The sequence below is a fragment of the Oncorhynchus nerka genome, linkage group LG3, assembly GCF_034236695.1.
Source record: "Oncorhynchus nerka isolate Pitt River linkage group LG3, Oner_Uvic_2.0, whole genome shotgun sequence".
NCBI lineage: Eukaryota > Metazoa > Chordata > Actinopteri > Salmoniformes > Salmonidae > Oncorhynchus > Oncorhynchus nerka.
Window position 1 is genome coordinate 73,417,091 of NC_088398.1, and position 17,797 is coordinate 73,434,887.

The following is a 17,797-nucleotide window of genomic DNA, read 5'->3' on the forward strand; positions in this document are numbered from 1 at the left end:
ACAATTCTAGAACTTTGAAAGTTTCTTCAAGTGCAGTCACAAAAACCATCAAGTGCTATGATGAAACTGGCTCTCATGAGGACCGCCACAGAAAAGGAAGACCCAGACTTACCTTTGCTGCAGAGGATACATTTATTAGAGTTACCAGCCTCAGAAATCGTCAATTCAGATTGCACCTCAGATTGCAGCCCAAATAAATGCTTCACAGAGTTCAAGTAACAGACATCGCAACATCAACTGTTCAGAGGAGACTGGCGTAAATCAGGCGTTTCATGGTCAAGTTGCTGCAAAAAAAAAAAACACTACTAAAGGACACCAATAAGAAGAAGAGACTTGCTTGGGCCAAGAAACACAAGCAATGGACATTAGACCGGTGGAAATCCTGCCTTTGGTCTGATGAGTACAAATTTGAGATTTTTGGTTCCAACCTCCATGTCTTTGTGAGACGCAGAGTAGGTGAACGTATGATCTCCACATGTGTGGTTCCCACCGTGAAGCATGGAGGAAGAGGTATGATGGTGTGGGGGTGCTTTGCTGGTGACACTGTCCGTGATTTATTTAGAATTCAAGGCACACTTAACCAGCATGGCTACCACAGTATTCTGCAGCGATACGCCATCTGGTTTGCGCTTAGTGGGACTATCATTTGTTTTTCAACAGGACAATGACCCAACACACCTCCAGGCTGTGTAAGGGTTAATTAATCAAGGAAGAGAGTGATGAGTGAGGAGTGCTGCATCATCAGATGACCTGGCCTCCACGATCACCTGACCTCAACCCAATTGAGATGGTTTGGGATGAGTTGGACCACAGAGTGAAGGAAAAGCAGCCAACAAGTGCTCAGCATGTGGGAACTCCTTCAAGACTGTTGGAAAAGCATTCCAGGTGACTACCTCATGAAGCTGGTTGAGAGAATGCCAAGAGTGTGCAAAGCTGTCATCAAGTCAAAGGGTGGCGACTTTGAAGAATCTAAAATATATTTTGATTTGTTTAACACTTTTTGGTTACTACATGATTCCATGTGTTATTTCATTGTTTTGAAGTCTTCACTTTTATTCTGCAATGTATAAAACTGTAAAAAAATATATATAAAAAATTTAATTAAAAAAAACTTGAATGAGTAGGTGTGTCCAAACTTTTGACTGGTACTGTAAGGATTTTTCCTCGGTTTACTCCTTTTAGGACATGGTTTTAAATTAGCTATATCTTAAATCATTGCCACCAATACAAGCAGTTCTGCAATCCATTCCTACTTTTCTCTTAGCTCCCGGGCGGGCCCCTTGGCCAGCGGAATTGTCCAGGACGAGCTGTTCCAGGTTCGGCTTGAACTGCTGCAGGAGCTGGGCGCATGGAGGTCCCTCCTCACCTTCCAACTGAGACACAGACAGGAAGGAGTACTTGTAATGTAGCTCCGTGGGACAGCCAGGCATATCCAGCATCTCTACCACCTAGGGAGGGAGAGAAAGATGGACGGGTGAAAAAGCAGGGAGAGGGGAAGGAGAAACAAATAAAATAGTGGGAAAGTTGTGCATGATTAATGCGCTAATACATACATAGATATACACACATAGATATATATATATATATATATATATATATATATATATATATATCTATGTATATCTATATCATTGTACATTTTCTTGTGTTTGCTACAAATACATAGTTTTTTGATGACCAGTAATAGGCATAAGGCGTGAGGGGCTTACAATGTAATACTGTGGTAGGCGGGTAAGCCGGATGAAGAGCCTGTGTTTTGATAGGCTGCTGGCAGGGTGGGAAGCAGAGTTGGAGAGGTGTAGTATGTCTGTGCAGATAGTGGGGAGGTGTTTCACAGACTGTCTACACCTCTGCTCTCCTAACCAAAACCTGGAGGGAGGGAGTAGAGTAGAGAGAGGGAGAAGGGAAAGTTAGGTATGGGGGAGAAGAGAGGGGTGGGGAAAACATTAGTAAACAGAAATGTGACATTGTCCAAACAGACTATTTACTGGACAGATTAAATTATCATAGAACTAGAATCCCAGAACATTTAATTAAATGCAATACCCGTTCTAGTAATTATATTTCTATGCATATCACACTATGACAGGGCAGTGCTTACAGGTGAATTCACATAGAAATGTGTGTTATAGACCGGTCATTCTCATTGAAAGCAAATCTAAGAACCTCTAAATACGTGCTATGTGCGCTATTTCTATGCTTCCCGTTCTCAAGTTTCCTTTTTGCAACTTTTACTTTTGTACACCAGCTTCAAAATCAGCTGAAAACACAATATTTTTGGTTAAGGAAAATATATAGATGGTACTATTTAGATGGTACTATGATTCTCTACAATATACTTGCTTGTTTTGTCACTTAAACTGAAATTAAGACGACACCATTCTGTATACTTCTGGCCCTTCTTTGGACACTGTGTTAACTAACCTCCAGACAGACAGTAGCCTAGTGGTTAGAGCGTTGGACTAGTAACCGAAAGGTTGCAAGTTCGAATCCCCGAACAGGCAGTTAACCCACTGTTCCTAGGCCGTCATTGAAAATAAGAATTTGTTCTTAACTGACTTGCCTAGTAAAATAAAGAAAAAAAAATAAATGCCATACAGCTCTCCTTCAGTGGCCTCCAACTGCTCTTAAATGCAAGTAAAACTAAATGTATGCTCTTCAACTGATCGCACCTGCCCGCCTGTCCAGTATCACTACTCAGGACGGTTCTGACTTATAAAATGTTGACAACTACATACCTAGGTGTTTGGTTAGACTGTAAACTCTCCTTCCAGACTCATATTAAGCATCTCCAATCCAAAATTAAATCTAGAATAGGCTTCTTATTTCACAACAAAGCATCCTTCACTCATGCATAAACTCGTAAAACTGACCATCTTACCGATCCTCGACTTCGGCAATGTCATTTTCAAAATAGTCTACTCAACAAATTGGATCCAGTCTATCACAGTGCCATCCGTTTCATCACCAAAGCCCCATATACTACCCACCACTGCGACCTGTACGCTCTCGTTGGCTGGCCCTCACTTCATACTCGTCGCCAAACCCACTGGCTCCAGGTCATCTACAAGTCTTTGCTAGGTAAAGCCCCGCCTTATCTCAGCTCACTGGTCACCATAGCAGCACCCACCCATAGAAAACGCTCCAGCAGGTATATCTCACTGGTCATCCCCAAAGCCAATTCCTTATTTGGCCGCCTTTCCTTCCAGTTCTATGCTGCCAACGACTGAAACGAACGACTGGAACGAACAAAAATATACTTGTATGCTCAGTCAGATACTTATATACTTGTATGCTCAGTCAGATACTTATATACTTGTATGTTCAGTCAGATTATATGCAACACAGGACACACAAAATAATATCTAGTAATATCATCAACCATGTGTAGTTAACTAGTGATTATGATTTATAATTTTTTTATAAGATAAGTGTAATGCTAGCTAGCAACTGACCTTGGCTTACTGCATTTGCGTAACAGGCAGTCTCCTTGTGGAGTGCAACGAGAGAGGCAGGTCGTTATTGCGTTGGACTAGTTAACTGTAAGGTTGACTTGCCAAGTTAAATAAAGATTTTTTTTTTATAATAAAAAAAAAAATATATATATATATATATATATATATATATATATATATATATTAAAACAAAAAAAACAAAAATTTAAAAAAATGGAGAAAAAAAATTAAACAAACAAAAAAAATTCGGCAAATCGGCGCCCAAAAATACCGATTTCCGATTGTTATGAAAACAGCCCCAATTAATCGGCCATTCCGATTAATCGGTCGACCTCTAATCTGTTCACAGTCAAGAACCTTCTTTTTCTGATTAAAAGTGGACTACTATTCAGATGTTTGGGAGGTGGAGAAAGCGATTGACACAACAGCGGCTTGCATCATCGACTGTTGTAAGCAGCAGTTTAGCAGATATGGCATACCTGACAGTGGTGTAGTTACGTATAAAGGTGCCCCAGTTCACGAGTCAAGACTGCTTTTTTTGCAAAAGCCTGGGAGTGTGACCTCCACACCCTATCTATCAGTCAGAATAATGTTAAGGTGAAGTCAGTGAAAATAGCAAAGACCCTTATCACAAAGGCTATGCAGGAAGGCACAGATGTGTGGCAAGCCATTTTGGCGTGGAGAAATACTGCCACAGAGGGCTTTGGCAGCAGTCCTGTACAGCGCTTATCGTCTAGACTCACCCGCTCTCTGTTGCTAACAGCTCCCAAGCTCCTCGCACCAAAGGTCATTAGGGATGTTCAGGCACACAAGCGTGCTTGTCAGGACAAGTCAAAACATCACTATGACCAGCATGCAAAACAAATCTGCCTGTAATAAAACAAAGGCCTAGCTGTCAAGAGTGCTCCTGTCACCTCACACCAGGGATGCCACATGGAGTCTTGGCACATGCATAGGGCACATCAGCGCAAGGCCATATGAAGTGGAAATAAAGGGACGATAATATGGAAGGAACCGTAGGGACATAAGCCCAGTTCAGGAGAGCATAGGGCACAGGAGGGCCACATGGGAAGACTGAATATCCTCTGGATGGTGTGGGCAGGACACATAATGAGGAGACGGGGAACACCTAACCAGGACTGTTATCTCTGTCGAACGTCCCTCCACAATTTAAGGAAGATGTGAAAAAGGAAGGAGAGGCCCTGAGGCTCCCAGAGGTGCCCAACATCCCAGAGGTGCCAGGAGAGGCCTCGAGGCTCCCAGAGGTGCCCAACGTCCCTGAGGTGCCCAACGTCCCAGTGAGGCCCCGAGGTGCCAGGAGGCCCTGAGGCTCCCAATATGCTACCAGTGCGCCACACTAGGACAAGGGCTAACATAAGACCGCCGCTGTATTACGGAGACTATGTCCCGTAAGAGATGAAAAAAATAAAAAAGAATAATAATGTTTAAAAAACGGGACAATACCTCTTCTCGTATCCATATGGGTATACTACAAAGTATAGACTACTAAAGTACTAGGGTGAATCACTTTACATATGGCTTTCTGAGGAGGAGTGATAAGCCACATGACAGGGAGTTGACACAGAGTGAGAGAGACAGGAAGTGGACTTACTTGAGCTGCTGTAGCCAGGATATGATGCGCTTCATGTCATCGTTGATGGTCTTCTCGATGTCATCCAGCATGGATTGATCTGGAGACGGACACAGTGGAAGTCAGTACAGTGTATATTTATGTGTGTGTCTCCCTGCTTACCGATGTGGTGAGTGTGCTACTCTCTGCTTACCGATCCCATACAGCATGGGGTGGAACATCCCTGAGTGCAGGTCTACGAAGATGTGCAGGCACTCGGAGCGTCCACAGGGCTCCAAGATGGGAATGACCAGAGTGGGCAGAGCGGTCTCTATGAACGCTGAAACACAGGCAAGGAGAGACAACAATAACATTGCACACTGACAACATGGTTGTTTCTGTCCACAACACTGTTCATTGCAATCTAGGTCAGTGTTGTTGGATCAGTTAGTGTATTGATAAATCAGAGAGGACAGAGAGACTCACAGCTGTCGCTGGGGTTGCTGCTCTTCAGGATGGCTTTCAGCTCCTGCAGCTTCTGATGAGAGCGAGCGTGCACGCTGTCAATCAAAAGCTTCTCCACTGACAAGTGATCAATCTACAGGAGGGGGCAGGAACAGAGACTGTGATGAGGTCCTCATCACAACAAAATAATAGTAGAGGACTGTAGCTGTGAGGAACGAGGCGTTAGCTCACCTTCATGGCTCTCTCCATCAGTCTGGAGTCACAGGCAGGGAGCGGAGGATCATGGGAGATCTGCAGAGGCTTGGAGCCGTCTGATTCATCAATCTTGATGGTGACTTTGTGGACCGACGCAGTGCCAGTCTTCCTGCCCAAGACCTGTTGGCTGGAGAGGGGGAGAGAGCGAAGAACCAAGAGAGAGGGCGAGAGGGATGGGTCAAATGATGACGGACCAATTTCCCTGTGATGAAGTATTCATTCAACTAAGCAAATCAACCAAGTGTGTCTTACTTCCAGACAGCCAGTGTGAGGCACTTGGCAGGCATGTAGTGTTCCACCTGCACCAGGTCTCCCCAGCGCTCTCGGTACAGCATGAGGGTCTGGGAGTGGAGGACCTCCAGCTGGAGAGACAGGCAGAAAGAATCTGGACAGGGGGGGAGAGTCAAGGAAGGGCTGGGCCAGGAGGATGGCATACACACATTAACAATACATACAGAAATGCAGACACACCCATGCTAACTGATTGTGGGGGTCTGTGTGTGGTGTCTGGACGCTGACAGGCTTCAGCCTGTTATACTTGCTACTGAGTAAAACTAATGAAAACTAAATAAATGGGAAAAACGTACTTGCTACAGAGTTGTGTTAAGTTAATAAAAACAACAGACTCATAGAAATCTTTCAGCCTATTTAATAATTGGCCGTCTATTGGGCATGACGGTATTACAAATAAATGTAGCATTATATTTGTGCTTGTGTGACAGCGTTATGATATTTAATGTTGTTATAACTTGTGCTTGGCCCTTCTATGTTGAACATAATAAACAGCTCTCTATCCACCGGATGTGTACCAAACTCACTAAAAGTGGCAGTAATAAAGATTTTCTTGAAAAAGCCAAACCTTGACCCAGAAAATATAAAAAACTATCGGCCTATATCGAATCTTCCAATCCTCTCAATTTTTGGGGAAAAAGTTGTTGTGCTGCAGCTCACTGCCTTCCTGAAGACAAACAATGTATTTGTGGTTTTAGACCCCATCATAGCACTTAGACTGCACTTGTGAAGGCGGTAAATTACCTTTTAATGGCGTCAGACGGAGGCTCTGCATCCGTCCTCGTGCTCCTAGACCTTAGTGCTGCTTTTGATACCATCGACCACCACATTATTTTGGAGAGATTGGAAACCCAAATTGGTCCCTTATCTGTCGAAAATATATCAGTTTGTCTCTGTGAATGGTTTGTCCTCTGTCAAATCAACTGTAAATTTCGGTGTTCCTCAAGGTTCTGTTTTAGGACCACTATTGTTTTCACTATATATTTTACCTCTTGGGGATGTCATTCGAAAACATAATGTTAACTTTCACTGCTATGCGGATGACACACAGCTGTACATTTCAATGAAACATGGTGAAGCCCCAAAATTGCCCTCGCTAGAAGCCTGTGTTTCAGACATAAGGAAGTGGATGGCTGCAAACGTTCTACTTTTAAACTCGGACAAAACAGAGATGCTTGTTCTAGGTCCCAAGAATCAAAGAGATCTTCTGTTGAATCTGACAATTAATCTTGATGGTTGTACAGTCGTCTCAAATAAAACTGAAGGACCTCGGCGTTACTCTGGACCTTGATCTCTTTTGACGAACATATCAAGACTGTTTCCAAGGACAGCTTTTTTCCATCTACGTAACATTGCAAAAATCAGAAACTTTCTGACCAAAAATGATGCAGAAAAATGAATCCACGCTTTTGTTACTTCTAGGTTAGACTACTGCAATGCTCTACTTTCCGGCTACCCGGATAAAGCACTAAATAAACTAAATACGGCTGCTAGAATCCTAACTAGAACCAAAAATTGTGATCATATTACTCCAGTGCTATCCTCCCTACACTGGCTTCCTGTTAAGGCAAGAGCTGATTTCAAGGTTTTACTGCTAACCTACAAAGCATTACATGGGCTTGGTCCTACCCATTTTTCCGATTTGGTCCTGCCGTACATACCTACACGTACGCTACGGTCACAAGACGCAGGCCTCCTAATTGTCCCTAGAATTTCTAAGCAAACAGCTGGAGGCAGGGCTTTCTCCTATAGAGCTCCATTTTTATGGAATGGGCTGCCTACCCATGTGAGAGACGCACACTCGGTCTCAACGTTTAAGTCTTTATTGAAGACTCATCTCTTCAGTGGGTCCTATGATTGAGTGTAGTCTGGCCCAGGAGTGTGAAGGTGAACGGAAAGGCACTGGAGCAACGAACCGCCCTTGCTGTCTCTGCCTGGCCGGTTCCCCTCCACTGGGATTCTCTGCCTCTAACCCTACTACAGGGGCTGAGTCACTGGTGCTCTTCCATGCCGTCCCTAGGAGGGGTGCATCACTTGAGTGGGTTGAGTCACTGACGTGATCTTCCTGTCTGGGTTGGCGCCCCCCTTGGGTTGTGCTGTGGCGGAGATCTTTGTGGGCTATACTCGGCCTTGTATCAGGATGGTAAGTTGGTGGTTGAAGATATCCCTCTAGTGGTGTGGGGGCTGTGCTTTGGCAAAGTGGGTCCTGCCTGTTTGGCCCTTTCGGGGGTATCATCAGATGGGGCCACGGTCTCTCCTGACCCCCCCTGTCTCAGCCTCCAGTATTCATGCTGCAGTAGTTTATGTGTCGGGGGAGCTAGGGTCAGTCTGTTATATCTGGAGTACTTCTCCTGTCTTATCCTGTGTCCTGTGTGAATTTAAGTATGCTCTCTCTCATTCTCTCTCTCTCTGAGGACCTGAGCCCTAGGACCATGCCCCAGGACTACCTGGCATGATGACTCCTTGCTGTCCCCAGTCCACCTGGCTGTGCTGCTGCTCCAGTTTCAACTGTTCTGCCTGCGGCTATGGAACACTGACCTGTTCACCGGACGTGCTACCTGTCCCAGACCTGCTCTTTTCAACTCTCTAGAGACAGCAGGAGCGGTAGAGATACTCTTAATGATCGGCTATGAAAAGCCAACTGACATTTACTCCTGAGGTGCTGACTTGTTGTACCCTCGACAACTACTGTGATTATTATTATTTGATCATGCTGGTCATTTTTGAAAATTTGGACATCTTGGCCATGTTCTGTTATAATCTCCACCCGGCACAGCCAGAAGAGGACTGGCCACCCCACATAGCCTGGTTCCTCTCTAGGTTTCTTCCTAGGTTTTGGCCTTTCTAGGGAGTTTTTCCTAGCCACCGTGCTTCTACACCTGCATTGCTTGCTGTTTGGGGTTTTAGGCTGGGTTTCTGTACAGCACTTTGAGATATCAGCTGATGTTAGAAGGGCTATATAAATACATTTGATTTGATGATAACCACATTATCTTGATAGACAGTGCCATGAAAACATAGGAGGGTAATTAGCAGCAGCTGGGGGTTGCCAGATGCAGTTCTGCCATAACTACGACCATCTTGAACATTGTCCCAGGTCCACATTTCCCACTGGGCAACAGATGTAGGCCCATAACACTACACCCCTTGTTCTCTCTCAATCTTGAATGTGTGTGTGTGCATGTGTTGGATTACATTCTCAATTCACACTAAATAGCATATGAAATGTAAATATTTCTGCTTGGTTCATGGAACCTGATGAACTGAAAGACATTGTGTGGCTGTTGGCTGCAGCATGTCCCTGACCCCAAGGCCTCGACCATTGCAATGCTGTTGGTGTCTGAGCCTGTTGTATGCATGGTCACTGCCAGTCAATACAGTACGTGCGCACACACACACTGCAGCAGCTCAAGCCAGACTTGGCCCTGAGCCCACTGTCTGCACAGAAACAGCGTGCGCGCTCACACACACAGAAAGGATACGCAGGCAGCTGTACATGTCCTGCAGTGGTTTCTCGTCTGCAAACAGGCGCGACTGCACCAGCTCATGGATGAAGTTCACCTGCACACTGTGGACAAGAGCTCTGCAATCTGGAAGGAGGCGGGGGGAGGATAGAGGGGAAAATATTCAAAATAGAGGATGGTGAAAAAGAGAAAGCAATCTAATTAGTTTATTTGCGAGTGCTGGCTGCATTTTTCATTCATGATTCCTCCTGCGCATCAGGACCAGAATAATTATAATCTACAGTAGATCAAGTTGGTGAGAGTTGTACAGTGGGGATGGGTTGCCCCAATATGGATTAACTCTTAAACTGGGCTAAATCAAGATGTGTCTATTAATCTTGCTGCATCAAATGTTAAACCTAGATTTAATTTAATCTAGTTAGATTAGAGGAAGGACTTAATTTAAATACAATTTTCACTTTAAACGCAGATTAATTTTAAGCCTGTTAACAAATCATTTAGATTGGAGAGCAATTCTAAACTGCCACTTGAGGTGGTTTAACTAATAAAATGGGCAGCATATCTTCTGTGGAGAGTTCCTCTGAGAATAATTAGAGACAGGTTTAATCCTGTTGAGTTTTATGATAATTATTAGTTGGCTATTTACGTGCCCATTTTGTACAACAATTAAATTGGAGTTTATGCCCAGCCTTGGTACGAATGATGATTTTATGCAACATGCTGTAATGGGCCTGATAACGTTGACATTGTAGTGAAGTAGTGTTAACGCTAGTTTTAACTTGCATTATTGGCAGATATTTACCTTATTGGCAGATATTTACCAGTTATTTATGCTTACTAAATATTGGTGGGTCAAGTTGTCCGTCGTCATCATAGCGGTTATGGAGAGGGGCAAACTGCTGGGGAATCATCTCGCATATTTTCTGGGTGATAGGATCAATTCCCTTGGACGGAGGCCCCCCCTCCGGCTCAGGTCTGAAATAGCCCCCGCCCCTCCTCTGCTGAATCCTTTTTAGCTCTTGCTTTAAGAAAAACTCCAGCACGCTTTCATCCAATTTGTGTCCCTCTTCTCTTTAACCTGTGTCGAGCCATTACATTTATCGCATAAAATGTCCCAGGTGTCTAGCTTCTTTTTGACAGTTGTGTTGTCTGTCTTTTTATCCTCCAGTACGGTACTAAATTCCTCCATCAGCGCCGACAAGCGGAGAAATTTGAACTTCGTTGACATGCCATGATAAGGTGGCGAGCTGACAGATAATAAATGGCTAAATAATATTGGGTGCTAGCTAGCTTGGTTTATAAACTAGCTAGCTACAGTAGCTAACGTTAGCTAACAAATTTGTTCTCTGTCAGCTAACATTAGCTAACAAATTTGTTTTCTGTCTAGTACTGGCAAATAACGGATTCTATAAAAAAATTAGCCAACCCATGATAACCTTTCACAATGGAGTTGCAGTAGTTCTAACGTTACATTGTTATTATTTTATCAAAGAACAGCAACTTTGTGGCATCATTTGTCAGGTAGGCTAGCTACTTAGTTTCAACTCACGAAATACCTCATATTTCGGTGTAAAATGTCACTAATAATAGTTTAAAACCGTTAGATTGACTGATTAAGATTTAAAAAATAAAGTGGTGGAACACATCTCTGATTAATTATAAACCTAGATTAGCTCTAATCCTAGATTGGTGTGTTAGCATTGATTTCTGTGTGTTTGGTGTGTGGTCTTTCAGGTGTTGTGTATCTTACCTCCAGTCTCCTTGTCCTCCACCAGTATCTCCAGCTTCAAGAGTCTCCAGGGAATATCTGGGTCATCCCCCATCACTGTCAAAGTGGCCTCAAACTCCCCCTCAACGCGGAACTTCACACGCCCGTTAACTACAACACACAATACATAATGGTTGCCACCATTTCAATAGTCAGAAACTGTCTTGCTGTGTGATGTTTACCCATGGAGAGGTTGGCCAGCTTTGTGTGGGAGTAGTTTTTTTACTTCCTGGAACAAAAAAAGGGGCGTGGTCCACCCCTTGGGGGCTCCGCTGGATTTAATGGTGTAGAGAACTTTTAGAATATTAAAGCAAATTCTCTGCAATTCAACACATTTCTCCATGGACCGGAGTGGAATTGTTTTATTTTTAAAGCCAATTTACTAAAATTCCACATAGTCTCCCATGGAACTGAGAGAATATTTTGCAGTTTTAATGCTAATTTCTTATTCTATGCATTTTGCCATTGCTAATGCTGTGATCTTTCGAGCAAACATAATAGCTAAATCAATACATTACTGCGGGGACTTCAGTCACAACAGCATCAGTGAGGTTGGGCACTGATGTTGGGCGAATAGCTCTGGCTCGCAGACTGCGTTCCAATTCATCCCAAAGGTGTAAGGCAGCGTCCTCTTCCCATTCGCCGAACTCCAGAGAATGCGTTTCCACCCCTCCAGATTCTAATGGAGGTGAGCTTTACATCGATGTTTGGCATTGTGATTTTAGGCTTGTGTGCGGCTGATCGGACATGGAAACCCATTTCATGAAGCTCCCGATGAACAGTTCTTGTGCTGACGTTGCTTCCAGAAGCAGTTTGGATCTCGGTATTGAGTGTTGCAACCAAGGAGAATTTATATGCAATACGCGCTTCAGCACTCGGCGGTTCCGTTCTGTGAGCTTGTGTGGCCTACCACTTCGCGGCTGAGCCGTTGTTGCTCCTAGATGCTTCCAATTCACAATAACAGCACTTACAGTTGACAGGGGCAGCTCTAGCATGACAACAATTTAACAAACTGACTTGTTGGAAAGGTGGCATCCTATGACGGTGCCACATTGAAAGTCACTGAGCTCTTCAGTACGGGCCATTCTACTGCCAATGTTTGTCTATGAAGATTGCATGGCTGTGTGCTCGATTTTATACACCTGTCAACAATGGGTGTAACTGAAATGGACGGATCCACTCATTTGAAGGAGTGTCCACAATTTATTTTTTTATTTTTTTTTACACTGTTTGAACTTAAGTGTTTTTTCGGGATGCCTTAGTGGCCCGTCCAAGGATTTCAATGGAACCCTGTGTGTGTGTGTATGTGTGTGGTTGTGCGTGTGTGGCTGTGCGTGTGTGTTTCTTACCCACGGTGAGGTTGGCTAGCTGAGGTGGTAGGTCTGTTGTGACAAGACGATGTCGCAGGATCTGATTGAGCTGGTTCAGGGTTGTCTGTTTCTCCACTTTAGTGATGGGATCTGGAGGAATGATTTTATCCTACACACACACACACACACACACAGCTGTCAATGCACTGGCTCAAATAGGGCTTCAGATTTCTCCGTTCCTATTCCACACTCCCGTCTAGATGGTGGTAACCCACTAAGGGTTTATGTGTTTGTGCACATATGTACATCATGCACACAAACGAAGAGTACAGAGTACATGAAGGACAAAATTGCTGGCTAAACCAGGCAGTCACCATGGCTACTTCAGCTACAGTAGCTAATAAACACAGAGGTATCAGACGCCTCATTCTATTTGACCAGTGAGCACTACTTAACCAGGCAAGTCAACAGAGAACCAGCTCTCATTTATAATAAAGAGGCCTAGTCAAGAGGCCAAAAGACACCAATACAATAAGAATAAATAACAGAAAGATGGACAACACAGACCAGTTAGGGGTGTCTTACTCGTATGCAGGTGGGCAGGCGCGGGTATGAGCCGGTGGTGAGCACATCAATGGCAAACGGGATGGCAAAGCTGGGCAGGCGTGCGTGCACCAGGGCGTCCCTCGCCAGCGATGCCAGCCTGTCAGCCGTGTCCACAAACAAGAAGGCCTGCTGGTCCAGGAAGCTGGAGATCATCTGTTTCCGTGGAAACCGGAGGTTAGGGGTTAGAGGTCAGGTTAGCTTACGACTGTTAATGACTACTAAGTAGTTCTAATTTGAATAATGTGCAAGTAGGCCTAACTCAAACTTTTACATAAACATTGATATCAGTGGGAAAAATTGTGAGACGGTTGGACTTGTATGTGCATAACTCAATCTAGTATCTGGTTGTGTATGCCCACTGTGAGAATATGATTGGTGTAGTAGAGTACTGTAGTCTTGCTTACATACCGCACACTTTTCCACCTTCCCAGCGTTGCTGGCCCATTTCACCAGGGCAAGGAGACGAACAAACAGCTGCCTGGTCCGACTAGAAAACTGAACGATCTCGATTTTTCTGTCAGAAACAGTACAGTAGAAAAGTTTTCATACTCATCGGCACCAATGGTCAAATAGGCAAAAAGGTGCCTGTCACATACAACACAACATTCCCATTTTGACAAGTCAATTTCATCAGTGAGCACACCGAGACACACTTACCTTTCCATGTCTGTTTTTCTGGGTAGACTGCAAGAAGGACAGAAACATTATGGGTAACTTTCAGACAACATAATTTTACCACACCATATGAACACAGAAAATAAAGAAATCTCAATTAATATGGACGCACGGGTGAAATAAATGGTTGAAAGAAAAGATTCCAAGTAGGCTACATGCACAACTATCTACTTTCCAATCGCTTTGCCATGAAACAAAACACATCATAACCACTATTTTGAGCCACCTGGATCAGATATAACAAGAGTCAACATCAACAGCGCACTTGACGGCGTCTCGTCATTAGCTACTTACAGTTCACCCAACAGGGTGATTTCATGGTAGGTCCTCTGCAGGAGAAACTCAATCAGCAGGCTCAGCCGGACCCCTTGCGTCGCCTGGGGTCCGGAAGAAGGTGGTTGGGTGGCCGAGGTGGGACCTCCGATAGGGACCAGTTGCCCATCTGATCCAATCTGCACTGGAGCCATTTTAAAATAACAAGGAAAGCTCCACCGATGGAGACCGAAATTTTTTTTAACTATCGACTCGCAATTACTTCAAACTGGAATAAATGTTACACATATTCTATATCATTTCGCGCGACGTAATTATTAAGTAGGGGCTCGGCGTCTTCGCCCCATTGAAACATTGGCAAATACCCGCGTTTTAATGGCTTATTACAGAACATATTCAATGCTGTTCAACCGCCATCTTTACTGTCTGACGGGAAGTGATCACGGTAAGGTGGAAGGGAATACCCGTAGACGGATTTCATGGACTGGAGAAACAATCATTAACATAACCAAACGAAAGGAGTCGCTAGTGTTTACTCTGCTGTCCCAGGATCAGTGTTCATTCACTAGGTTTTTGTCAATTAGTTCAGGCAATAAACAATCAAACTGGCCCCTGATCAGCGCCAGTAGTTCTGTGAGCAATAATAAATGTAACCAATCAGTGGTATTTTAAGTACATAAAATATTTTCCTCGTAGTTTGAAACATCCACCACATTTATAATGTCTATTCGGCTTTTATAATATGTCCTCCTGTCATTTCGTACTGGAAATGGTGCATGCCATTTTAGTTAGTTAGACAGATCATATGACAGACAGATACAGTGGAGTAAAGTACTTAAGTAAAAATACTTTAAAGTACTACTTAAGTCGTTTTTGGGGGGTATCTGTTCATTACTTTACTATTTATAATTTTGACAACTTTTACTTCACAGATTTCCTAAAGAAAATAATGTACTTTTTACTCCATACATATTACCTGACACCGAAAAGTACACATTACATGTTGAATGCTAAGGAAATTGTGTTTAAATCAATTTTTTTTAAATGTGCCGTTTGGTTAATATAAGCAATTTGGAATTATTTATACTTGTGCTTTTACTTTTGATACTTGATACTTGCAATTACATTTACTTTTAATACTTAAGTATATTTAAAAGCAAATACCTTTACTCAAGTAGAATTTTACTGGGTGACTCACTTTTAGTTAAGTAATTTTCAATTAAGGTACCACTACTTTTACTCAAGTATGACAATTGGGTACTTTTTCCACCACTGGACTGATAGACCTTATTTGTCCCTGATAAAGGACAAAGCAAATAGATACTGGTGTACATATTATATATTTGAGGATTGATGTGCATTGTCCCTGTCAAATAAATGTAATTAAACTTCAGTATACGATTTGATACATTTCAACTCCCAATGGACCTGAATGGCTGGTTAAGAAAAACAATTCAAGCCATAGATTATGTTGGCAGCGCCAGAGTCAATGGTAAAAGTATTAGGGTGGAATTCTGATTGGAATACCTGCTGACTCCTCAATTCCCAGAGGCAGGTCATAGGAATTACTTTTCCATTCCTTTTCTTTTCCCTTTTGCACAATGATACGTAGCTTTATGTCAATATGGCATGCCTGCAAAATAACATGGGAATCAAAACATTAACACAGAATCTTACTGTGAACCAAACAAGTGTCAATCGTCTTTTTTTTGTCAAACTATTATTGCGTTACATGGATGCCTTGTCTGGAATTGTGACAGCTCTGGGGAGAACAGAGAAAACAGTATATGGTCAGAGTATGACTTTACCAGAGTTTTTCACCTCCTTGTAGATTTCAAGAACAGCTTTGCCCTTGCTGTCATTTCAAACCACTGACAGGACAGATGAAGGGCATGAGGGTCAATGCACAAAAGGTGAGATAAAGGGAAAGTGCTAGAAACACACACACACACAAACACGTACACACTTGCACGAACACACACACACACATATATATATAGTCTAGATGGGAAATGTGTGTGCAGGGGTTAATCCCACTTTAGCCGCTGGACTATGGCTGTCCAGTGAGTCAGCAGTTGAGCGCCCTTTCTCTCTCCCTCTCTCCTCTCTCCTCTCTCTCACTCTCTCTCTATTCAATTCAAGGGACTTTATTGGCATGGGAAACATGTGTTAACATTGCCAAAGCAAGTGAGGTAGATAATATACAATAATATCTCTCTCTCTCTCTCTCTCGCTGTGTCTCTGTCTCTCTGCAGTCTCCCAACAGTAGTTCATAGTTCATTCATTCATATCCACTCCCCTGGTACTGTGCAGGTCTCTGATCTTAACCAAATGACACTGGACTTTAAGCCTTTGAGTATTCTGTTTAATCTTTTTCTATGTTCCCAGAGAGACTAAGATTAGTAACCTGACCCCTCCTCATATGTCTATCAGTTGGCAGACCAGCACCCTCCTCACAGTTCTACAGAGAAGTGTTGGGAAGGGCTACCTCTCTAGGGAAGGGCAAAGGGGACCCGCCTACCCCTAGAAGGGGTCTCATTTTGGAGGAAGGGATGTGCACTCCTACTGGTATTTGAACAGAACTTTGGTTTTGCTCCTTGGCCAACTGAAATATACACTGTCTTAGGCGCCCAATAATACACCATTTATGATAGATCATATGTATCCATTGCACACTGATAAATGTTTGTTATAGAATGTCTGACTGACAGACTCAACAGATCCATGACAGCAGGAGGCGATATGTAGTCCTACAAAAACCCATTTTGATTCAGCAAGCAATGAGTATGGGAGTTGAAGAAAATCCTGGATAAGGGAAACCAATATCGGGGTTGGAGTCAACCACCTATTCTACATTGTATTGATTTTTTGTTACCATTCAGCACAGGTTCCATTTGCGAAGTTGTTCTCCACAGAATAGCTAGTTGGCTCGTTAACTAATGCTAACATTTAGAGTTCGGGAAAACCGTTTGACATCTGTTTTCACGTTGTTCAGGACTGCGCTTCCGCCATATTGAAGCAGTTCACTAGCGGCAAGTTGTGACTGACTGGCTAGGACCGAACTGACAAGAGATCCGCTAGTCTCTAGATAGACTTGGTGGGGCTGTTAGCGCGCTGGTGACGCAGGAAAAACACCCAAGAGCTGACAGAAAAAAACAACAACCGAGGAACCAGATTATTCTAACTGACAGAGCATCAAATGAAATAGCAAGATATAGGGCACATTTATGTAATAAACAACGACACACTCGTCAAGGCTGGAGTAGCTCGTTAATAGAGAAGTCCTATCAAATTCCTGGTAAGTGGTTATAGCAACTAACGTTAGCTTGCACTGTTAACATCAGCTGGCGGATGCGGGTAATGGCAGCTGACTTGGTAACGTTAGCTAGCTCTAACGTTATTCATTTTGTTAGAAATGTCTTGGACTGAAATACGATGATTCGCGTCGTTAATCATTAAATCATTTTTAACTTGGATTGGAGAATGTTAGCTAGCTGGCTGTCTAAGTAATGTTATTAGTTCTGCCAGAATAGATAAGGTAGCTAACGTAGTTAGCTACTGTACGTTAAGTTTACCAAGTTACTGTCTGACTCACCCACTGACAGGGGGAAACAAGTCAATGTGGAGTTGGCTAGCTAAACTAACGGTTAACTAACAGTTAGCTA

At 43.3% G+C, this 17,797-nt stretch overlaps 2 protein-coding genes across 6 annotated transcripts in view; one reads left to right on the forward strand and one right to left on the reverse strand.

Moving 5' to 3' along the window:
* The window catches only part of LOC115113357 (mediator of RNA polymerase II transcription subunit 14-like), a 48,455-nt gene extending 33,874 nt beyond the window's left edge, over positions 1–14,581 (reverse strand). Inside the window, exons 1-14 of the mRNA XM_029640904.2 lie at positions 14,154–14,581; positions 13,842–13,868; positions 13,593–13,698; positions 13,164–13,337; positions 12,618–12,747; positions 11,251–11,379; positions 9,519–9,626; positions 5,998–6,130; positions 5,722–5,872; positions 5,512–5,623; positions 5,240–5,365; positions 5,068–5,146; positions 1,710–1,869; positions 1,254–1,448 (exon numbers count right to left, since the gene is read on the reverse strand). Coding sequence (XP_029496764.2) covers positions 1,254–1,448; positions 1,710–1,869; positions 5,068–5,146; positions 5,240–5,365; positions 5,512–5,623; positions 5,722–5,872; positions 5,998–6,130; positions 9,519–9,626; positions 11,251–11,379; positions 12,618–12,747; positions 13,164–13,337; positions 13,593–13,698; positions 13,842–13,868; positions 14,154–14,326 — 1,803 coding nt within the window. The 5' untranslated portion in view covers positions 14,327–14,581. The remainder of the gene's footprint in view (positions 1–1,253; positions 1,449–1,709; positions 1,870–5,067; positions 5,147–5,239; positions 5,366–5,511; positions 5,624–5,721; positions 5,873–5,997; positions 6,131–9,518; positions 9,627–11,250; positions 11,380–12,617; positions 12,748–13,163; positions 13,338–13,592; positions 13,699–13,841; positions 13,869–14,153) is intronic.
* A 2,353-nt stretch (positions 14,582–16,934) lies between these two features.
* The window catches only part of LOC115113362 (probable ubiquitin carboxyl-terminal hydrolase FAF-X), an 81,083-nt gene continuing 80,220 nt past the window's right edge, over positions 16,935–17,797 (forward strand). For all 5 annotated transcript variants that reach the window (XM_065015657.1, XM_029640918.2, XM_029640934.2 and 2 more), the window contains exon 1: positions 16,935–17,430. The gene's annotated coding sequence lies outside the window, so the exon portion shown is untranslated. The remainder of the gene's footprint in view (positions 17,431–17,797) is intronic.